General features: G+C 37.1%; 1 protein-coding gene across 2 annotated transcripts in view; it reads right to left on the reverse strand.

Annotated features, from left to right (window-relative positions):
* The window catches only part of nr5a2 (nuclear receptor subfamily 5, group A, member 2), an 86347-nt gene that overhangs the window by 4927 nt on the left and 56799 nt on the right, over positions 1-24621 (reverse strand). For both annotated transcript variants that reach the window (XM_056448215.1, XM_056448214.1), the window contains exon 6: positions 19062-19209. In XM_056448215.1, coding sequence (XP_056304190.1) covers positions 19062-19209 — 148 coding nt within the window. The remainder of the gene's footprint in view (positions 1-19061; positions 19210-24621) is intronic.

Genomic DNA, 24621 nt, shown 5'->3' on the forward strand with positions numbered 1-24621 from the left:
CCCCTTTTTTTTTTTGACAAATTTGGATTAATAATTCAGCACAGTGCCTGGGGATGTATATTTCCTGAGTGAAGGACAGTTAACCCATAGCATGATTTTTTCCTCCTTTTATTTATACACTTTTTTTGCATTCATATTTGACCATCGCAGTTTTTGCTTTAGATAATAACGTGTTGACCCTAACGACGATGTAAGCATCAGTTTTTGTCTCTGTTTCTCACTCGCATACTATATCTTCTTGTACATTTTGAGAGATGGGGTTGTAAATTCATTCCTCTCAGAAGCTGCAGTCTCCTTTACCTCGAGGGTAACGTAACATGACGTGTTTGTAAGCTTCCTGTCAAAGCTAAGCTAATTTGTGGAGCTTCAGCTTAAGTCCTGGCAGACTGGATAACAGTCATGAAGGAACATCATAAGAAACTTATGAAGCACTTACTATGTTCTCATTTTCAAATTTGATACATATAGGTTGTAAACAACATGGTGTAAAGAAATATATAATAAAAATAAATAAATATATATAAATAGTAAATAAATAAATCTATAAAAATATAGTAAAGAGTACTGAAAAATCATACTCAAGTATATGTACCATTACTTTTCCAAAAATGTAGAGCAAGTAAAAGTATTTTTGTGAATATTACTCAAAGTATAAGTAAAATGTAGTCCTTTTAAAAGTACTCAAGAGTAGTGAGTATTACGCTGTGAAAAGCTGATGCGTTTACATGTCATTCGTGGATGTGTGTGTAAACGTAACATTCTGTAGTGCGTTTAGTTATTGTTTAAGCCCTTTTCATTCATTATACAGTAAATATCATTCATCTTCCCACCAATGACTTGCATGTAAACAGTCTCTGGTTTATTGCATGTAAAGATTTTCAACATCTTCTTGGACACTTTTAAAGCTTCCCAATTTCTTGCATTTTTAAAGTGCCTGTGTCTTGAGGTTGGTCAGTATATGATGCGATTTACTTTCTATGTGCGATTTGATTGGACAGGAATCACAGGGCTGATTTTTCTAATCCCCATAGAAAGGAAAGGCTAAAGTAGTGACTGCAGTTTGAAGGAAAAGTACTGATACTGCACTAAAATGCAATAAAAAGGTAAAAGTACACAAGTAAATGACAATTTCTGAGAAAAACTACTCAATTACAGTCATTTGAGTATTTGCGATTTGTTACTTTACACCACTATATATATATATATATATATATATATATATATATATATATATATATATATATATATATATATATATATATATATATATTATATATATATATATACCATTTAAACCTTAATTTATTCATTCATTTTCTTTTTGGTTTAGTCCCTTTATTAATCTGGGGTCGCCACAGTGGAATGAACCGCCAACTTATCCAGCACATGTTTCACACAGCGGATGCCCTTCCAGCTGCAACCCATCTCTAAGAAATATCCATACACGTACATGCAAATAAAATGTAGTTACTCACCCAAAACAGGTCAATTGTGCTTCAAAACCTAGTTTTCGTGTCAGTAATTTAGCCAAGGCAACCGAAATATAAAGTATTTTTGTCATTGTGTGAGCCACACTGGTCAAAATGTTTAGTTATTTTACATAATGACAGTCAATCATAGAAATGAAGATTTTATTTTAAAATATCTGATATTTGTTAGTATTTTTCTGCACTTTAAAGAAGTGGAGGATGAGGGAGCTCTAAGATTTGTTCATTTTTGATAAAAATGAGTTCAGCAGATGATTAAAGGGGATTGGAACGACATGAGGGTGAATAATTAATAAAATTGTAATTTTTGGGTGAACTAAGACTTAAGAATTACTTAGAATCAACTATTTGAGGATGCGAATAATCTAGATAAATGGTGCGAACATTTGAAGGTAACTCAATCACTCTAAACATTCTCCAATACACTAAACCCCTCCCCCTGCTCTCTCCATCACTTCCTGTCCTCAAATTGTATTGTCCGTACAGTCATATGAATGGCAACCCTCCAGAAACATAATAGCTGGACAACAAGACAGTCACCAAGCATGGCAAACACCAGAAATAGACAACGCCCCATTAGGCCACACGCTTCCCAGCATTCCCAGTGTTGACGGACAACACGCAGCCTTTGCTCGCGTCTTTTACTGACCTCACACTTCTCTCGGCCATTCTTGTTAAACCTTCTCCCCCCAAGTGAGACAATGTTTAGATGAATTCTCCTTTCTATATTTGTCTCTGAAGTGTGACACCCGTTCCAGGCCCAGGTTTACATTACAGGAAGACTGATGATGGGGCATTTTTTCCAATCAGCCATTCCTCAGCTTTGTTGCTTTAAATACAATGATGGGGGGAGGAAGGAGAGGTGGATGAAAAGGAGAACAAGAGACATGGTGGCAGCACCTGTCGGCTCATTTGTGCCGTCACGTTTAACAGCGGGCTCTGGTTACAGGGACGGTTTTAGGGCTTAGCTGCTCTCTCTCTCTCATGGTCCTCAGATGATCACTGGACACACGCATGTCTTTGTGATACTGCTTTTGATATCAACATCATGTTTATTCGATAAACCAAAGCTGTAAGTTCAGTTTAAAAGTTGCGTCTGTGAGGAGAACGTTTGATATTCACTTTGTCAGTTTGTTAGGTTTTACCTTGTGAAGCTTGGACATGTTGTGAAGTGTAGAAGTCATTTTTTCCATAAATGAAACATTATCAGATAAATATTTCTTAATTTGCAAGATACTATTTAACTTAAAATACAGTTTAAAGGCTTATTGAAATTATTAGGTTAAAGGTGCAGTAGGTGATCTGCCAAAATGCTATCCATTAGCATAATATCTTTGAAACATAGTCCCTCCCCATAGTATGTGACCATCCAAAGCCACGCCTCCTAAAATCACGAATGTGCTCCTTTAAGATGACAGTAGACAACCCACTAGATCATGTCATTCGCCAGTTAGAAAACTTTACAGTACTTTATAATATTATGTGCAATGTGCAATATTTTATGCATGCAAGGATCGTTGGTCTCACTCTGTCATGCTCTTGTCCTAAACTGACTATTGTATGCTTAGTGGTTGGCCAGCGGCGTGCAGGAATTACAGTTATTACTAAGCCATACTTACATGCTATTTCAGACCGAATATTCAAAGTAGCATGGTGAACAATATAGCGAGCGCGTCACAGGTTGTCATTGTTCAAATAAGAACCAATGTGAATATACAGTAACCTCAGTCACCTCAGTAAAGCAGGCTTATAGCACTATTTACTTACGTTTTGTTATTAAACTAAATAAATATCTACATTATCGATGCTGTAAAAGGTCTCTTACGAAGTTGAAAATAGTCACATCAATCTTTCTCAGGAAAATTTCAGTGGCTGAACAACACTTCTGTGCATATAACCCATTCGTAAACCAACACAATCTACATCAGCTTTGCGTGGCTCACATAGTTTAAAACAGAACATTATCTTTCTAACAGAAATACTTCAGCCAGTGTCATCCTTCCACCAGCGGGCAAAAGCAACTCCAATATTCATTCAGGATTTTAAAAAGTTTTGATTCAGCATTTCTTTATACTGCTGTCACTCTCTTGTGTGCACGCGCAAACGGCAGATCTGCGTGAACGGGTGAGCAGATGTACAAATCTACATTTGTTGACAGACAGACAAGTTTGGGCTACTTATCAGAATTATGGGAACTGTTGGCCTGACAATATTTCATTGGATAAACATTTTTTTTGTTTTAATATGAAATACATATAAATACATTTAGATCATTTACTTTAATCAATACGATTGGAATGTGAAGAGACTTTCAAGCAGCACAACAAAAATGTTTCTGAAGACAATTACCTGCTGCAGCTTTAACTAAGTTTAGTTAGTTAGGCAAGCCATTAGACAACATTGCTTTTTCTGTAGCCAATCAAAAAATCTTAAGAGTCATAACAATATTGACCTTAAAATTAAAAGATTTCTTCCAGCCAAACAACAATTAATATGACTATTTAATATGAAAGCAAGTCTTAAATAAGACTTTCACCAAAAGAATAAATATTATAGAAAATACTGTGAAAAAGTCCCAGCGCCGGTAATCATAACTTGGGAAGAATTTGAAAAAGAATGTTTGTGTGTGTGTGTGTGTGTGTGTGTATATATTAGTCAACATTCAAAGTGAATCATAAATGTTTTTCAATATAGTCCTAGGACAAGAATGGGTGTTGTACAATAGTTTTAGGACAGCTTTGAAGAAAGGTGAGAATCCATTTCAAATGTTGACTACTGTATATACAGTGTTGGGGTAACATGTTACATAATAATATTACTTTAATTTACTTAAGTGTTGAGTAAATTAACGCATTACTTTTTAAAAATAAGTAATATTTGAGTTACTTTTTTAAAAAAATGTAACACAAGCAACTTTTTAGATTAATTAATTTGCTTTTAAAAAATAATTGGCTATATTAAAATTAATGTAATCACATTCAATCGCACTCAATGAGAGAATGAGCTCTCCATGGAAACAGACAGAAACCAGGATGGTAGAGCCTTACATTTCTGTGATGGAAGTAATCTCATTATTTTGAACACATGGAACAAAAGGGATTATAGGCTCAATGGACAATGATTTAACTGAACTAATAAGACAAAAATACAAAAGTAGCAAACACAGTGTTTTCAACTTTCATTAATCTGTATATATGGCATGTATAGTGTCAGAAAGCTCTCAGAAGGCACAGTTGAAGTCAGAATTATTAACCCCCTTTGAATTTTATTTCTTTTTCAAATATTTCCCAAATGATGTTTAACAGAGCAAGGAAATTTTCACAGTATGTCTGAAAATATTTTTTCTTCTGGAGAAAGTCTTACTTGTTTTATTTTGGCTAGAATAAAAGCAGTTGTAAATTTTTTGAAAGCCATTTTAAGATCAAAATTATTATTAGCCCCTATAAGCTATATTTTTTCGACTGTCTACCGAACAAACCATCAATATACAATAACTTGCCTAATTACCATAACCTGCCTAGTTCACCTAATTAACCTAGTTAAGCATTTAAATGTCACTTTAAGCTGTATAGAAGTGTCTTGAAAAATATCTAGTCAAATATTATTTACTGTCATCATGGCAAAGATAAATCAAATCAGTTATTAGAAATGAGTTATTAAAACTATTATGTTTAGAAATGTGTTGAAAAAAAAACGTATTTCTGTTAAACAGAAATTGGGGAAAAAATAAACAGGGGGCTAATAATTCTGAATTCAACTGTAACATTATTAATGTTTTTTAATTAGTATTTTTTAAGGTAAATGAAGGTGTAGGCTATACAGTGTGTCGTTAAATGCATTTTTTCTTTCATTTTTTGTCATGCATATACATCATATACACACACACACACACGCACACACACACACACGCACACACATTCTCATGTTTATAGTATCAATTGACTATAAACTGTATTAATTGTTTAAAATGATTCAAAAAATGTAATATTTCATTATTATTATTATTATACATTGCAATATACATTGTAGATAATAACCATGTTGCTATCTTTTGCCTTTTTGTAATTTCACACAATTGCCCAAACCTACAGTGCAGCATTGAAAACTGTAAATGACAGCAATATAAAATATAAAACATACTGACAAACTGTTGAGGCAGTAGTGCAGTATTTGTCCGCTCAGCTGTGCAGTGTATGTTTGACCCGAGCGCTCATGGGGGCTGAGCGCAGGGCTTATGTTTTCCTTCTGCGGTGACCGGGTCACTTTTATAGATGTCCGCAGCACAGAACTCTTTCTATGAAATCGATTGAGAAATGACAGAGCGGGGCGAGAGGGGGAGTTTATGTCGGAGCTTGTGTAACACCCCTTATCTGTGTTTGTGTGCAATGTTTAAATAAGACCCAGCGGCTCCCTGATCAATACCCACATCCGACCAGCTCCACGGACTGCCCGAATGTCCTGGGACGGTGCACGAAAACTGGCAGGATCCCTTAATGTACCTTGAGAGATGGCTGATTTTTAATTGGCGCGGAGTCATGTTAAATGCTGCAGGTGAGAGCAGTTTCAGGTCACGTATGACAGAAGAAACAGACGCAAAGCCCTCAGATATGCACAGACAACAACAACTGTGGGCCCCTTTACAATGCACGAAAACGCAAAGCACGGCCGCGCTGAGAGTGAATAATGAACTTCAGCCCATTGATCGGAAAAACAAAGCCTGTATATGTTTGTCCCGGCAGGACCGCAGGTCTCATAAATCTTTAAGGGTGATCTGTTTTTGCACGGCGTTCCTTTTCAAATGCATCCCTTTCGATTCATGTGATAGACAGAAACGGCGAGCTATTATTATTTTATAGCACGCTCGCTCATTATACTTTGAAATGAATATGTGTGGTGCTGGCTATGAGCGCTAAAAGTGCGAATGCGAAATTCCGGCACATTACGGATATTGATGCCTGTTGTTATCGGTGAATCTTAGGCTAGGTATCATAAAAATGGCACCCGGGCGCTCAGTTGTGGGCCGAGAATTCGCACAAACCGGCAGAAAGCAGCCCGAGTGTTTATGATTGATATTTCCAGTGCAGATATCACTTAGGAAAGACCTGACATGAGCGGGGCATGTTTCGGGCCCGGCCTGCCTGCTAAGTACTGGAGCGTGAGCCAGCTAGCGTGTTATGCAGCCGGTAATAAAAGTTGGCCATTGATTTTCTGTAGTTGCTTGTAACAGTTAATGTTGATACATCAATAGCTAAAGGAAAGCACAGGGTTTAATAGGAGGCTGAAAATGTGGAAATATGGGAGGCTTGGGCGTTAAATCACAGAATCTATCCCCCAGATCGATAAGACAGTTACAGCAAGTGTCCCTCTGCTTTCCTAATGTTTTATAATAAACTGACAGCTTGTAATAAGGCTCTGGCAGAGGCCGAGGAGGAGAGGAATCCGACGGGACAAGAGGCAAGAGTTGTGAGATGGAGGAGGAAAACAAGTACCTATAGCTCAGTGTATTCTCAATCACTTCATCCAGGGCTTTTGTCGGAGGAAAATCCAGCACGTCTGCTCTTTTCCGAAAGTGGGGAAAACTTTTACAAACAATTCGCCCGTACGCCTGGGATGCCTTTTTTAGTGTCAAACGCAATCGTAGTCTGGAATCTGTGAGGTTTTGTAGAATAAAAAAAAAATTGGGTGTACTGTACGACTTGGAAGTGGAAAATGCATCAGTCTAACCTTTCCAATATATAGTTTGGCTAATGCAATAGTTATAACCAGAGTTGAGTGTAAGGCATTCTACAGTAATGCATTACAGTATTCTAAGTACATTTTTACGGAACGCAGTAATGTAATGAATTACATTTTAAATTTGTGTAATTTGATTACAATTACTTAAGTCAATGTAATTGCGTTACTTATGTGACAAATATAGTTTTTAGATTAAAAAATGCTTCATTTAAATCACATTTTCCACTGCAGAGTCAGTTAATAAGCATGCGCTTTAAAATAGCTGGAGCTGAAAAGGCTGCTGATGAGAGCGGTTGATTCTTCAAGTGGAAATACAGACGTTACTTTGATTTCATTGAGCGTAAAACAAAAATATAGCTGTTAAATTCAGTCTATGTCCAGTCTCTAAAGAAGTTCTGAATGCGTTTAACTCGACCAGCACTTGAACAGAAAGCATTCTACAACAACACTCATCACCAAGGAGGACACCGGCGCCCAAAAGCATGACAGTCCAACTCAGCCTAAACAGGCTATGCTAAATAGGATTTTTGTGCAGGATCGGGAGTGAAGATATCTACTGAATGTGAAGAGAAGTGTAGCTGCTTATGGGGCCATTTACATATCGCTTCTTTTGAGCGCGCAAGTTCGTTATTTCGAATGGAGGCTTGGGCTTGTGCGCACAAATTCGGAGTGCATATTGCGCATGCTAGCCTTTTCCAGGCGCTCCAGTTGAAAACCACGCGACAACTGACCGATCAACTTCATGCTTTGTATGGAAGATACACATTTCGGTTGACTAATTACCTCAGACAAACACAGAACACCCAAACACTGCAGGGCTTTTTTATACTATGGATGTCAATGGTTACAGGTGTCCAGTTTTCTTCTAAATATCTTCTTTTGTGGTTAAAAAAAAAAAAAAAAAGACCAAGGAACAAGGAAGTTTGGAAGTCTTTTGAACATGTCAAGCTGCTGTGATCAACCCATTGTAATCTTTTTTCAGTGAATATTTGATTACTGAAAGCGCTGCAGTTTATTTAGTATTTTTGTAGGTATATTTTCTGTTGTAAAAGTAACTTCAAAGTAAAGTAATTAGTAATCTGATTACCTTTTACATGAAGCAATTAGTAATGAAATTAGATTACAATTTTCCAGTAGTCGTCAGTAATTTGTAATCGATTCATTTTTTAAAGTACACAACAATACTTACCCAACACTGGTTATAACTAATAACTGAAAGCTAATTAATATTTGTTCAGATGTTTTAAATATTGTATACATATTAGTTTTAAAAACAAATATAGATAAGAAATTGCCTTCGAAAGTTTTTTTAAATAATCTTTTAACTTTCATTTCTATCCACCGCATTATACCATACTTCAAGGAGCAATACACTTTTTTGGAAATTTTAAAACTCCTATATTTAAACAGTTGAGTTATACTATTTTTGAATCTATTCAGTTGATATTTTAGTCTTAGAATACGATAGTCTTATGCTGAGTTCAGACTGCATGACTTTAGCCCCGATTTTTGACTCACCAACAGGTTTTGAGAAATCGCAGACAAATACCTGAAATCACGTGCAAATCGGTGCTCGTTCATGTAAGTGACAATCAGACAGTATGAACTATCAAGGACGCAATCTGAGAGAATTGCCAATGAGTCACCGACACCCGTGAGATATTTAGCATGCTAAATATCTGGAGCTGTCGGCTTCTTTTCCATTATGTAGAATATAATGAAATATATATTATGTGACCTCGCGTTGTTTCCATGTCACTCTTGCGTGTGTTTGGTTGTAAAATGTAGTTTGGACAACGTTGTCAGCGATTCTTCCCATTTTAAAGTCATGCAGTGGGAAACTCCTGTCGCTGATCCATCCTACAGTGTAAACACAGCACCAACGAAACGCTACCTCAGATAGTCATGCAGTGTGAAAACATCTGTAACACCACTACTATGAAAAATAATGCAGTTTGAACTCAGCATTAGCAAGCTTTAAATATGAAAATGATCAAAACTTTAATTTTAAAATGCTACTGGTAAAATCCAATTCAATGATCTATGCTAAGCTAAGATAAAAAGTGCCACCAATCAACCCACAAATCGACTGAACGGTTTTAAAAATGGTTAATCTCAACTCAAAACTTGACAATCTGTCAAAAGTAATACACCCAGAAAGAGTTCATCTTGCTTTATCAAGAGCAAATCTATAGACACAGAGACGCAGACGTTATCTGAAGCGTTTGTAGACATTCAGATAACGACGCTAATGGCTAATGATCGCCAATAACACATAAAGTTGTTTGCAATTTAAAGCTAATCATAAAGCAATGTGTAGTAACAGATAAAGAACAAAAAAGCAGAGATAAAAGTGAATTGTGCACAAGTAAAGTGTGGAAATCCGAGCGGAATTCAGCTGACCGACTGAATGCATCACAAAAGCTAGTGGGGCTAAAGGTAAAGTGCCATGCTTTCACTCCCCTTTAAAAGCCAGAGCCTGGCGTGTCGACGGATATCAGCTGCTTTTAAAGCCTGATAAAGTCTGAAAGCCTCTTATGGCTCCTAATGAGGGTGCCGTTTCAAAGAGAGCCTCGGCAGAAGTGAGGCTTTTGATTTCCGCTGCGTGGAATGAAAAGACAGTCGGCAAAAGAAATATTAGGGTCATCACACGGGCACACTTCCTCCTCTCTTCCAGATTTGTAAAATATCAGAGCACTCAGGCTTGATTGGAAGGTTTTTCACCTTTGAGCGAAATCTAAATAAGCGCACTTGGTGACAACAACAACAAGCGAACACGTTAAGCAAGCGGTAAGGCTGTCGCATATTGTCACAAATCACTGAAAATAAATTTCTCAGCGCGCTTGTGTTTTCAAAGGTGTCCACACACACACATGCGCCGGCTTTATGTGTGTATTGATTAAACCCAGGCCTCACATCTTCCACATGACTTACAACCTGTCAGTGCCAAACTGCTTGGCTCACAAGAAAAACCTGCCCCTATTATCTTGCATTTAATTAAGACGTAGCTGCAGTTTTATGCACCATTATTTGGCCCCGGCCGGGGGTCTCCAAGGCGTAAATATTGAACCGTCCCAGCCCTCCGATGTTAATCAATCCCAACCGACTTCCAAATTATTTGGTCTGTTTCAGGAAATGAATATTTGCACCTGTTATGAGCCTTTGCGCATGCATTACTGATCTCCCCTCTCTTTGCACAAGGGTAGACATATCGATTTAGATCAAGGAAACAAGACGGGCCAGCTTAATTAGAGCTTACCTATGTGGGAACTGCCTTTAAAGCGAGAGTAAAGGCGAGAGGACTGCATGCGTGCCGTGACTGTATGCTGTGTTGTTCAGAGGGGTTTGGAAGAGACCCCAGAGCCAAGCCTCAGGGACTAAATGCATCCCATCTTGTAGTCAAGTGTTGTTGCTAGGGCTGGATGTCTGTGTCCTCTACATTTTGACCAAAAATCCAAATTATTTTCATTTAAAAGCTCAGTTGATGAAAATACGACAAGGACAGTGTGCATATTTTGCTTAATATTTGGTTTAAATTCCAGTCTGGTCTTGTTTTTGGATAATAAAACCAGAGGTGTGATCACGTTCATGAGTTTTTAAGAAAAAAAAAATCACCTGTCAATAGTCTTACATTGACAAAGCATGGCTCGCACTGTCACTTTAAAACTATGCAGCTTTCTGTTGGTTGGCATGTTGAAATCACATTAAATGTATTCACCCTATGCCACATCAGATGTGTATACATACAGGCAACATGAAATGGACACTCCTGATGATATGTCAGGAAGCTCATGCTCCAACCCAGCAAACAATTTTGTGTTTAATAGATGTCTAATAGACATAAACGTAGAAAGCTTGCTTAAATGAAGGCTAAACAGTGAAACTCTAATAGACATCTAAGAATAGGCCAAAACTAGACCAGTCATCAATTAAACAGATTAGACAGACTTTATATGTGTAGTCATTCATTTCTGTTTATTTGATGACTAGTCTAGTTTTAGCCTATTCTTAGACATCTATTAGATTTTCACTAACAGCCCAAATTTAGCCTTTTTTTAGCCAAGACGGCTATGTTTACACATCTATTAGACATCTATTAGACATCTTTTAAAAACAAAAAAATGCTTGCTGGGAAACGGTCTTGAAGTGCGCACACATTCAGAGGCGTAATAAATAATTCTTTTTGTTTTATGTGTATTTTTGTAGCTTGATAATATTCAGATTGAACTACTGAAGACGTGTGGTCTCTTTTAATGGATCTGTTTCGATATTTTTATGGACTTGGAACGGATGGCTCTCAGATTTCACCTAAAATACCAGCCTGATCTCACAAAGAAACTTAAGTTTTTTACGTTTTGTCAATATTGTGGCTAATTCGCATGAATTCGTATGAGTTTAATCATACAATTATAAATCGCATGACACCCAACCCCACCCGTAAAACCAACTGTTATTGGGGGATACGCAAATCATAGTTAATTGTATGAATGAAATCGTATGAGTACATATGAATTAACTACTAAATCAAAAAGTTACGAATTGCCATGAGATTGTGTTGTAATGTGTGTTCAGAAGATGAACGAAGGTCTCTGGGGTTTAAATCGACACTAGGTTGAGTAATTAATAACAGAATTGTAATTTTTGGTTGAACTAACACTTATTACCAATTTTGTAAATAATATAACATTTTCTTGGGGCATCACAGTGGCGCAGTGGGTGGATGACATAACTGGATGACATAAATTCCAGCAAAAACCTTCTTTAAATGTTCTACTGAAGAAGAAGAAAAAAAGGGCCGGACAAAAATCACCCTCATACTATTGCAACCTTGACTCACTTGTTCTTCTTCTGTTTTTTTGTCTTTTCTTTTTTTTATTTTACAATGAAAGTCAGTGAGGTCCAAAACAAGAGGGTCCTCATTTCTAGAAGGACAGGTGGAAATAAAAGACATATCTTCTTTTGTGTTCTTTGGAGGAAAGAAAGTCATACAGGTTTAGATCGATATGAGGCTGAGTAAATGATAGCAGAGTTGTCATTTTTGTGTTAACCGTCTCACAATTTGACCTAAAATTGTTTCTAAGACCCTGCTGAAGTTCATAAAACATTCTTTTTTAAGCCTCTACATCCTTTTTCAGCATTTTTCCACTGACATTCCAGCTGTTCTAACTGGTTTTAAGAGAAGCCGAGACAGCGGTAGACATAAATGTTGGTGTTTGTCTCTACGATCATCTCTAGCCCCTTTAAAGAACATTGTTCACCCTTCAGCGCCTCTCCTGCTGTTGAGGAAATCAATGAGTTGGTCGTAATTATTTAACCATTGATAAAGCCTTCAGCTCCTGCTAGAGCCCAAGCACCTATTCAACACAAGGAGACTGACAGCGGGAAAGATAGAGACGTTTCGGCTGGCGGGAAAGCGTGAGAAGTGATCGGCTGCCTGCAATCGGTCCTCTCGACAAGCCGGCCAAATCCAGGAGACAAGTGACTGCTCTCGGGTCAACTCATGTCTCTCCGCCTCTTTATTGACACTTAGCTTTACAAAGAGCCCCACTGGGCTCCTCCGACAGTGACAAATTGCCATGGTTTGGCTGTGCTGGGAGTCAACGGACACTAACTTAAAGCAGTAAATGCGATTTTGATTTCCGTTAACAGGCTTCATTTGTAAATGCAATGCGGAGACATTACGTTTAACGAGCGTAAGAGGGCTGATCCAGTGGATTTGAGGTTTTGACGGCATCCAAATGCTGACCTTGTGTGTTTGTGTGTGGCCTTGGCTTTTCCAGCACATTTACCTCATAACCGAGTCTGATTTTAGGCTTTAATATAAAAAGAGACGTGTTTTTATAAATGTCGGGTCATAGATGAAAAAAAAAAGTTGTTGTTTCCCCCTCTATTAGAATGTAGCATTTTTCTGAGCAAAAAATAATGACTATCTTATGTTTTTTTAATGTTAATCTACTGAAGACACTCACAAAACTTTCATTCAGTGTTACAACAGTCAAATTAGTCATAAATGGCAAAATTATACTTTAAATTATATACATAAATACTCAAAAATACCAATTAGTCGATCTTAATCATTCAAAATCTATTCAAATATTTGATATATTTCGAAAAGATTAAACATCTGGTACACCTACTGAAAATAAAAGTTATATGAAATAATAATAAAGTAGAGAATATTAATATTTACTGGAACAGTTCCTGAATAAACTCTTTGAAGGTTTATAAAAACAACTGTAAATTTAACTCAATATGGATGCCAAATTGGGATGACTCAAATTTGACACATATACAGTTGAAGTTGATATTTCCCTAATTTCTGCTTAACAGAGGGAAGATTTTTTTTCAACACATTTCTAATCATAATAGTTTTAATAACTCATTTCTAATAACTGATTTATTTTATCTTTGCCATGATGACAGTAAACAATATTTGACTAGATATTTTTCAAGGCACTTCTATACAGCTTAAAGTACCATTTAAAGGCTTAACTAGGTTATTTAGGTTAACTAGGCAGGTTAGGGTAATTAGGCGAGTTATTGTATAAAGATGGTTTGTTCTGTAGACTATCGAAAAAATATATAGCTTAAAGGGGCTAATAATTTTGACCTTAAAATGTTTTTTTCAAAAATTAAAAACTGCTTTTATTCTAGTCGAAATAAAACAAGACTTTTCTCCAGACTTTCTCTTTTCTATTATCAGACATACTGTGAACATTTCCTTGCTCTGTTAAACATCATTTGGGAAATATTTAAAAAAAGAAAAAAAAATGAAAGGAGAGTTAATAATTCTGACCTCAACTGTATATATACACCACCAGTCAAAAGTTTGGGGTCAGTAGGATTTTTATGTTTTAAAATAAGCTTTTCCTGCTCACCAAGGCTGCATTTATTTAATCCAAAAATACAGTATAAATTAAAAAAATTGTGAAATGTTACTGGACTATAAGATAACTGTTCAAAAGTAGTTTATAATTTAATTAATTATTTACTCTAGTGATTTTAATTATGAATTTTCAGCTTCCTTACTTCAGTCTTCAGAGTGACATAATCCTTCAGAAATCACTCTAATATTTATTATTATTATTATTATTATTATTATTATTTATGGTAATAGTAATAAATGCAATAATGACTGGACTAATGATTTAATTTGAAACTACATACAATAGGTAATAAATAAAAATTTAATAAATTCTGTCTTGATGAACAGATAAATTCATGAAAAAAAACATTAAAAAAAACGGACCCCAAGCTGTATATATTTGCTATTATTTTCTGTATACAGTTGTTTACATCTATTACTGTATTTTTTTCCTCTATTGACTGTAGACCCTTTTGAAAGCTACATTTCAATCATACGACTTTTAACCACTTTGGTAACATTTGAACACACAATAAAACATCTCCTGTCAAGGAATGTGCTATAAACAGTGTTGGGCACGTTCCTTTAAGAGAATAATTAGCTACAGTTACTAGTTACCTCTCACAGACTGAGTTACATAATTATAAAAGTAACTAATTACCAGGAAAAATAACTATTGCGTTACTTAAAAGATTATTTTTTTAATATGTTTTATATGTTATAGCACATAACTCCATCAACGTCATTGCGTCACCGCGCTATCCACATTTCGCATCCACAATTTTGGATGTTTCATTTTTAATTTGTCGACTTTAACTGCAGTTTGGCACTTTCACTTTTATTTAGAAACATTTCATGCATGCCAAACGAGATATTGTATGCCAGTATGAACTGCTGGAAGAGTGTTGTTTAATGGAATTTGATAGTGCATGCCGAATGGGATAAAAAACCTCTGCATTTCATGATGCAGGAGTCTGTGGTCCTTCACTGACTCGGTAGGTGCAGAGAATAGTGTCAAACAGCCGTGTGTGTGGACTATGCTGTCGCAAATTGCAATAAAAATCCTACACGACGATAATAGTTTGATTAAGATGTTTACATGTCTGTACTGCACTTTAAAAATGTGACTAAAATCTGCATACTCCACATGTCTTAATTCAATTTCTGTTTAGTTCGATTATGACCTTAATCGCATTAAATTAATCAAAAATCTCTGTTTACATGGTAGACTCCTAATAAGAGAATTATCTTATTCATATTAAAATCAAATTATTGGTGTCCATGTTAACGCACTCATTGTACACTAATCTACACTATTTTAATGTTGTAAAGTAGTGCTTACATTTCCAGTTTGCAAAAACTACCATTGAACTTGTTGGATTTGCCATCGTTCTGACTTCTGGTCGGTGTGTGCGACTGACTGTGTGTGTGCTTGTGTGTGAACATTAGCACTACTCCTCCGATTGGCAAACGGTGGAAATGTACTCTATCTAAGCCAATCATCACGTTCTCAGTTACACAACGAGCACAAACACACCAATCATCATCGCTGCTTGGTTATATGTCCCGCCCCAGCCCCGAACACACACACACTCCAGAGAAAAAGAGGCCCTATGGCTGAGAGAGATGCTGCCCACATGAAAACCACTTCAGTGTTCTCAATTATAGTAATGCACATTGTATTGTGTCAGTAACGATAATGGCATTGTAACAGGGAAACAGTAATTGATTTGATTACTCGTTACTGAAAAGAGTATCGCCATTAGTAACGCCGTTTATTCATAGTGCCGTTATTCCCATCACTGGGTGACTACACATTTACAAAAAAGTTCCACATTTAAATCTATGGAAACATGTTCCCCGTTCATAAAGAGTTGTGTGCTGAGAAAGAGTGCAGATAAGTTCTAGCATTTTTCCTAAAGCACCATGGGATTTCCGTGCTTCATTTAATTAACCTCTGAGTGGCTTCTCAATAACAACTGGCAAAGTGTTTTTCTCATCGGCGCACTTGTATGTACACAGAGCCCCCGCCACCACGCTTCACCCACAGGATACTATTAATCTGAGCCATCTTTGATCTCTGGGCTTAGTTCTCTTAGTCTCTCTGTCTCTCTGGGCCTGGCACACAGCATGGGTGGGGCGAGCTGCTAGAACGGGGCAGAGCCCGGGGCGATACACTCCCCCCAGGTGAGAGTTTTATTATGGATGATGTTTCCGCCAAATTATTTACACCAACGCTCACAACAGACACACACAAACCACAAGCAAAAAAAAAATCAACATAAACACAGCGAGGCTGAGAGTTTCATGTGTTCTCTTTGGTGGACGTGAGATGTGAGGAACCTTCTCAAGGTGTGGAGGGGGAGTTGGTTGCATAGATTTGGGTAGTTCAGGGACGCGGAAAACCAAACAGCTCAGATTCAAAGCGCATCGGCCCTCTGCACAACGTATTCTCTTTTCCGGAACCACAGGACGGAACAATCGCGACTGATATGATGATGTCGGATGGTCGACATTAATATTCCATGTTCTTACGGGGCCAAACAGACACCCCGTTCTGTTTTTCATGCTGGTCTTTTCATGGTGGAGACCTGCATCTTTTGTGAACTGGCTGCAAGAGATGCCTTGACCTATAAGCCGTGGAACCTGCTATCGCTTCAATGTAAGCTAGCCGGCTAACAGAAGCGAAAGCATTGAAGGTTACGAACGGTTTTGAACGAAAAGCTGGATGCACTTGGCATGTACATCTCGAGGAGCAAATGACCTCCTGGTTTTTCTTTTGCTGCAATAGAGTGCAATTGAGACCTTGGTTTTGTAAGTTTTCAGAGTTGGAGGTGTAGCGAGGATTTCTGTATAGCTTTAAAGGGTAGTTCACACTAAAAATGGAAATTAGCTCATCAGGTTTTCTTCGTGCAGTTGTTTTTTTTAAACCCTTATGAGTTTCTTTCTTCTGTTGAACACAAAACAATATATTTGGAAGAACGCTGGCACCAATTGACCAGATTTTAGCTCCAACTTGCCTCAACACACCTGCAAGGATGTTTCTAGAAAGCTTAGTAAGAGCTAGATCAGTCTGAAAAATAATACATTTGCATTCATAAAATTCATAAATGCACAGCACAATTCATCAATCCACAACCCCATTTCAATAATGTTATAATATGTTATAATAAAATGTTTACACAATTATGTATATATGAAGTTCTTGGAGTACTTTCCTCATATGTTTATGAATTATGCTCCATAACTCCATGCTCATGTGAGCGTTTTCAAATGCACATTCAGTGGTTCATAAATACATCTTACATAATTCATAAATGCATGAGGAATGTAATCCAACAACTTCATATATTCATAACTGTGTAAACATCTTAAATGTATTTAGGTAAGATGCATATTCATAAATATTCATAAATGTTTTTGCTTTTTACTTTTGGATCGACAAATCGTTTTTGAATTTATGATTTGGAGTTGTGGATTTATGAATTGGAGTTGTGGATTTATGATTTGGAGTTGTGGATTTATGAATTGTAGTTGTGGATTTATGATTTGGGGTTGTGGATTTATGAATTGTGCTGTGCATTTATGAATTTTATGAATGCAAATGTATTATTTTTGAGACTGATCTAGCTCCAGAAGTAATAGCTTTATTAGCTAGTCCAAGTGTGTCTAATTGGGGTTGGAGCTAAAATCTACAAGACACAGGACCTCCAAGACAAAGATTGAGAATCCCTGATATAGAGTATTTCACCATTTACTTAAAATAACTTCATTTAATAATTAATATTAATAGTAAATTCACACTCCCTCCTCAATTTAGCACCACTCCCCCCTACAACTTGTATTTATTAATTTATTTTTTATTGTTTCGACACACATTTTAAAATCGTCCACTGAAAGAAAACATTTTTCGATATCTTCCATTGATTGATCAAACAAGTGGCCCAGCCCTCAAGAATATGCCGTTTAGGTTACCAGTATCAGTAGGGTTTCAGAAGGTAAAACGTCATTGACTTTCTTAAAGTCCTAGTGAACTGGAAGTTCAATATCTTGATGTGCTTCCAACTCATCTCCTACACTCAGAGTTTCAGCTCCTTCCTTCTGGTCGAAAGTTTTTAGTATCAAGCTGTAGAACTAAACAGTACAAAAATAGTTTCATACCAGCAGCTATTAGACATGGACACTTGAAGAGATTATTTATTTATTCCTTTTTATTTATTTATTTATTTATTTTGGATGAGAGTGTTTCAAATGTTTATGTTTTATGTCTTTATGTCCATTTGCTGTTGTCACTATGTGAGATTTTTGTGTGGCAATGGTATAAAATGAGGACTCTTGACTGCAAACCAAATCTACCTTCGGGTATAAATAAAATAACCTAACCGAACCGAACCTAACCTGACCAATCCTAACTAAAATAGATTATTGAGTAGGGGCGGGGCTTTCTTTTGTGCGTCATTCCCTTATAGTAAACTAATGGTAAGTGGGCGGAGTTAAGAAGCAGTGTGTCTGAAGCCGTTAAAACTGACATCAGCATAGAAGGATTGCCAGAGGTTGATTGAAGATTACCGAAACAAACATTTTTTCAGATAAATTATTCACCTAAAGAATATCAATAACAAATAAACAGTAAATACTGATTTCACATGTACTTTAAATGATAATAATAACTGATGAACCTTTAAAGACAGACCTGCTGTAGATGATAATGATGTGTTTTAATAAAGAGCTGCACTAATGTATACGAGAATGGTTCATTTGTTAACAGACTTGACTAGTCTGGCATCAGTAGTGAAGCAAGGAGAAGGTGGCATTAGTAATGATGGTCTTTTGGTATGGGGGAAGCAAATACGGTCTTGTGGCTTATCTCAAGGTCCCTCAAGAACCTTGGGCGCAAGCAAGCGAGATTTGTACAATGCACAGAGGCCATAGCCCATTTCTCTCCACCCCTCCATCCCTCTCTCTCTACTCACCCAAGCTGAACAGCACCAGGAACTTGAGGCAGACAAACTCCCTCTGGTCCAGCTGGAGGGATCGCAGTTTGCTCACCAGCTCCTGCGCGTGACTCAGGAGGTTGTTGAGCGTGGCACCGGCTTGGGAGGCAATTAGAGCGTAATCCACCTGAAGAGAAGGCACACAAACAATAAAGGTATTACCACAAGCAACATGGCAGATCTCTAAAGGTTTGAAACATCTCAGGTACACGCACATGCTACACACTGGACGGAACTGCAAGAATAATTCACAAATCCGCCCTTTTCATGTTTCCGTAGTTCTCAGAAGCAGAAATCATCAACTTGTGCAGCAGACCTTGAGTTTGTTTTGCCATTTTTCATTCATCTGTTCACACTGCTCACTTGCTATCATAGTTACTGATTATGTTGCACACCTGTTTCAAGTTTTGTTCCTGTTAGCCTGTCTACAGCACTTGTTCAGTTCAATGTCTAGGGTTGTTTGTCTTCTTGAGCTGTTAGAATATTTCTCCAGAGAAAACCTTGAAATATCCACAACAGCTTTTCACAGTGATTTTCATTTTGTGAAATTGATAACATTAGCTATTTTTTCATCCACCCAAAAACGGTTGATGGAAACGCAAAGATGCACATACATTTTGAAAATGCGCATAAAAAAACATGCGCACAACTGAGTAGGATAAACTTTTTATTCAATAAGAAAAGATGTGCGTAAACTACGATGGAAACATACTGAACAAATCCCAGTATGCGCATTAAAAAAGTCATGTGATTTTGTTATAAGAGAGCATGTGATGATAAAAATGTGTGTGAATGGATAAACCAGCAGGCTGAGTACACTGTAAAACATTGGAAATGTTGTTTTCGTCATTCTATAATGCCTTAACCATTTCAGTATTAGTGTTATTATATTATTAATTACCTCCAGAATTAATTACCAAGAGCATCGATGCTCCGCATCTTTCGTTTTCAAACGACACCACATTGCATATCTGCATTTGTCTTCTGAGGTGGAAGTTATTTATTAAATTAAGAAAAGATTCACACAGCTTCTCCTACAGTACTGCAGCAAATTCCGTTTTTACTTTCGATATTTGGCGTCAGTTAATCAAGAAGTAATGATTTTGTTCTCTTTGATTTGTTGGATGGAAACGCTGCTTTATTTGCATGTCTTATATGCAATATTCCTGTTTTGCGCATCTTCAGATGAATGATTTCCGATTCGCTGTGATTCTTTCATCTGCTGTATTAGAAACTCTTGTGCAACATTAACTAATTAATGGTTATTAATTTGGTTTAAAATATTAATAACTATAAAAATACATAATTGTACTATATAGTCTATTAAAAGGGTTCCATATCCATTTCATTAAGTGGTAAGACCAACCTCCAAGTGCATTTAGAATTTAGGTAAAAAAAACACATAATCAGGTCTCTAAAGTAAAACTTTAGTTCATTTTCTGCATATGGAAATTAGATTTTTGGGTAGCACTTCAGTTCATGTCACAATTCATGCTATTAACAACTGGCTTATTACCTGCTTGTTATTAAGATATTAACTGTTCATTAGTAGCTATAAATTATGATCAAATTCAATATCCCTGATCCTACCCAAAACCTAAATCCAACTACTGTTAATGGATGATTAGTAGTTTATTAAGCTAGGCCATTTCCCAATTCTACCTCGTAGCCCTTCCCCTTACCCCTACCCTTCATTTGGCACGTTCACGTGAAAGGGTAGGGGTGTCTCAATTCTCTTTAGCTTGGCTAGGGCTAAGGGTAAGGGCTAGATTTTTAAGGACCAACTAGAAACCAAGGGTTATGAAAATTTCCCAGAATTCACCAGCTACAACGACAGCATAGATGCACACGGAAGTCAGGAGATGCACAAATTAGTACTTTTTATCATTATTACGAATTTTTACAACAAACAAGCATATGTTTTAATACAATCATAACCGTGCTCGTGTTTTACCGTCATGGTTTAAAAAAACGTTAAAATTCGCAATCTATAATCCCTAATAATAACTCCTGTATAGCAGTCCCACAACATTCTGACACTCAATGACACTCCAATACCCTGTCAGAAACACCTTTTTACAGTGTCTGCTATAATATTAATGTTGTTTTTTACATAGATTAATATGGCCAATGTGTAAATGCACACAGTTATGATCTTATTGCCACATTATATCGTTATGATAACATGATATCGTCACCTTCAGTAATTTCCTGAAGATAAATACCAAAAAATAACACAATAACTACAGCAGTCGCGATCGTCGATCTCATATGAAGAGCTCACGATGACATATGATGATGTGTGCAGGTATTGTATTGGTGTCCCATTTCTTAAGGGTAATTTTGAAGCCCTTCCTCTTCACACTCTGTTTTAAGGGTCAAGGGCAAAAATAGGTACAAAAATAGAATTGGGATTGAGCCTTAGTTAATTGTTTGTTAATACCATGAATTGTGACCTAAACTAAAGTGTTACTGATTTTTGTACTGTAAATCTGACCACTGGTCTCTCTGCACTCTGAATGCTGGGTTGTAACACAACGGGATAAAAAGTAAAAAAAAAAGAATCCTTGTTTAAAATTCATCCAACATTGGACGACAACAACAACCCAACTTTTATTAGACGGTATGCTCTCAAAATCAGTCATGAAAGAAAGAAACAAAGAGGAAAAAACACATTTCCAACGTTTAGTTTACCATATTTGTTTATTTTCCCATATTTGTTTTGGGAGGCCTAAAAGAGTTGTTGGGAATGTTTTATCAAGAGTTTGAGTCTTGTTCATCATAGATTCTATTTCTCGAATCAAAATCTTTTCAATCTGAAAGTTCAATCAAGCTCGATCCAGACAGCACTTGGCACCACCTTTGGAGTTTTTTAGCTCCGTCTACAGTAAGCAGCTCTGGCAGCTCTACGTTTCATACGCCTCTATGCCTTTCTCTCCTTCCCAGGCTCCTCTCTGCACAGCAGGGACAGTGCGCCGGGCCGAGGCCTGAATGATAATCAGCATCAAACCGAACGAGGAAGAGCAGCACGTTTCTCCATCCCTGGTGCCCAGACCCTCGGACCCCAGCGCCCCACGCCAGACGAGGGAGGAGGGGGTTGGAGAGGCGCGAGTGAGCGGGGGCCCCTGGAGGTCCCTCAGGCTACTGGGCCGAACCCTGCGCGGGACCCCCGTGGCCCTCTCCTCCCCTTTCAGGTGCACTTAATATCTGCAGCAGCAGCAAATTTGTCTTGGAGGCAAGTCCTTAGCTGCCACTCACTGTAAGCAGGCCATATTAAATTTTTATATTTATTGACAATTCATTACCATAATTGACTGCGCCAGGGTTTCTGGAAGAAGGTAGACTACGGAGCCTCCTAAGCGTAAGGAGAGCTCCCTCTGAGCTGGATTTGCAATTAAAAACGCAGGCGGATTGGAATTTATTTATTGTGTAAATATGATGAGTGGAATTTTTTAAAGTCCTGGCTTGAGAATAGCGCATTTCTCACCGGCTGTATTGGCGGATCTATTGGAAGCCCACACGAAGCTCCTGAAGTTGTCAGTTAACTGGGATTTGACCGACTGACCATGTGCTCCAAGCCTTAGTAGCCAGTTTAAAGTGAAAGTGGTGGGATGGGGCCACAAATATAATCAAAATAAGTCAATCTAATTAATTATTATTATTGTTTTAAATGTAATTAATATTGGGCGACACGATGGCTCATTGATTAGCACTGTCGCCTCACAGCAAGAAGGTCACTGGTTCTAGTCCCAGCTGGGTCAGTTGGCATTTCTGTATGGAGTTTGTTTGGTGTTCGCGTGGGTTTCCTCCGGGTGCTTTGGTTTCCCCCACAGTCCAAAGACATGCGCTATAAGTGAATTGAATTACCTAAATTGGCCATAGTGCAAGAGTGTGAATGAGTGCGTATGGATGTTTTCCAGTACAGGGTTGCAGCTAAAAGGGCATCTGCATGCTGAATAAGTTGGCAGTTCATTCCATTGTGACGACCCCTGATTAATAAAGAGACTAAGCCGAAGAAAAATGAATGAATGTAATTAATATTGACTACTGGATATAATGAACGATAATGAAGCTTGAACTAAACATGTTTTTGTAGTAATGTTCTCAACATTTTCTGATAATTCTGGTATTGACAATCCACTGAATATCATCTGAATATAATTATGATGAAGGGATCTTCAGTGAGACACGCAGACAAACACAGCAATAACAAGGAGTGGAGGAGGAGATCTAGGTCTGTGACATACTGGATATTTGCCCATGTAGTGTCATGTGTCGTAACATTTCAGGACTGATCCCCTAGAGTGCTTTGCTGCCATACCAACACTAGAGAGAAACAATGACACGTCCTCAAATAAGACCAGAGACCGTGGCCAATGTTATGTTTCAATTCAATTTGGAATATACAGTGCTCAGCATATATGAGTACACCCCTTATATATTTCTCATTTAAATTAATATTTACTGTAGGATGCTTTACAATATTATATTTGTGAATATATACATTAGATTAGTCAGCACTGAATCTAAATCTGGAGCTTATCTAACGAAATAATTAATTATTACGGTCAAAAAACTAGTAGCCCCAATATTTAAGATAGAGAAACATATTTGATCAAAATTTTAAAATGAGCAAAAATCAAGAGAAACAAAAATATATATTCAATTTTGTCGAAATTGTGTAGTTTGTCGAATTTTTTTTCCAATATTTCTTTAATTTTAAACATAATTTCATGAATTTAAATGTATTATCTTACTATTTCTAAAGATGTTTGTTGATTAAACTATTATTTTAATGAATATATTGATTTAATAAATCTGTTTTGCTAAAATGCAGTAATATATTACCTATATACACTAATAAATGGGTAAAAATATTCATTTTTGAAATGGCATGTACTCAATTATGCTGAGCACTGTTTTGTATATTAATATATACTAATATTCCCCACATTCAGAGACAGTCTGAAGTTATAGTCCTCTGAAATAAATTCCTTTAACCACTGTCCTAGCGTTTGTTTGTTATGCATAAATCCAGCGTGTGATCCAGCGAGAGTGTGCTGTGTGGCTGGGCTGTCAGTAGTCTGCTCTGGAATAATAGGACGTAATGAACTGTTTGAATCTTTGCCTTCTCTCTCCCCAAAGGCTTTTTTTCAGCACCAGCTGTTCATTAGGCAAAATATGCAAACAAGGTCTGGCCCTCCTCCACCCGCCCCAATCCTCCGCCAGACCTCGCTAATCAAACATAGAGACACGCTACTCGCAGTCCACACAAATCAAAGACTGCGAGCTCGCGAACAGCCCCAGATGTGGCATCTAACATACTTTTTAAGATGTTACAGATTAGAGTTCGTGTTTTTATGGCTCAGAAGACACTTTTAACACCAACGAACACATCCAATTCTGACCGAAATGAACTCGAAAATAGAGTTGTGTTCCTAAATTTTGCCTTTGTCCTGTAGTGTATGTTTTTTTGCAAGATCTTAGTTTGTTCATTATGTAGTCTGGTCACACTTTATTTTGATGGTCCGTTTGTTAA

Source organism: Danio aesculapii, chromosome 22 (assembly GCF_903798145.1).
Source record: "Danio aesculapii chromosome 22, fDanAes4.1, whole genome shotgun sequence".
Classification (NCBI taxonomy): domain Eukaryota; kingdom Metazoa; phylum Chordata; class Actinopteri; order Cypriniformes; family Danionidae; genus Danio; species Danio aesculapii.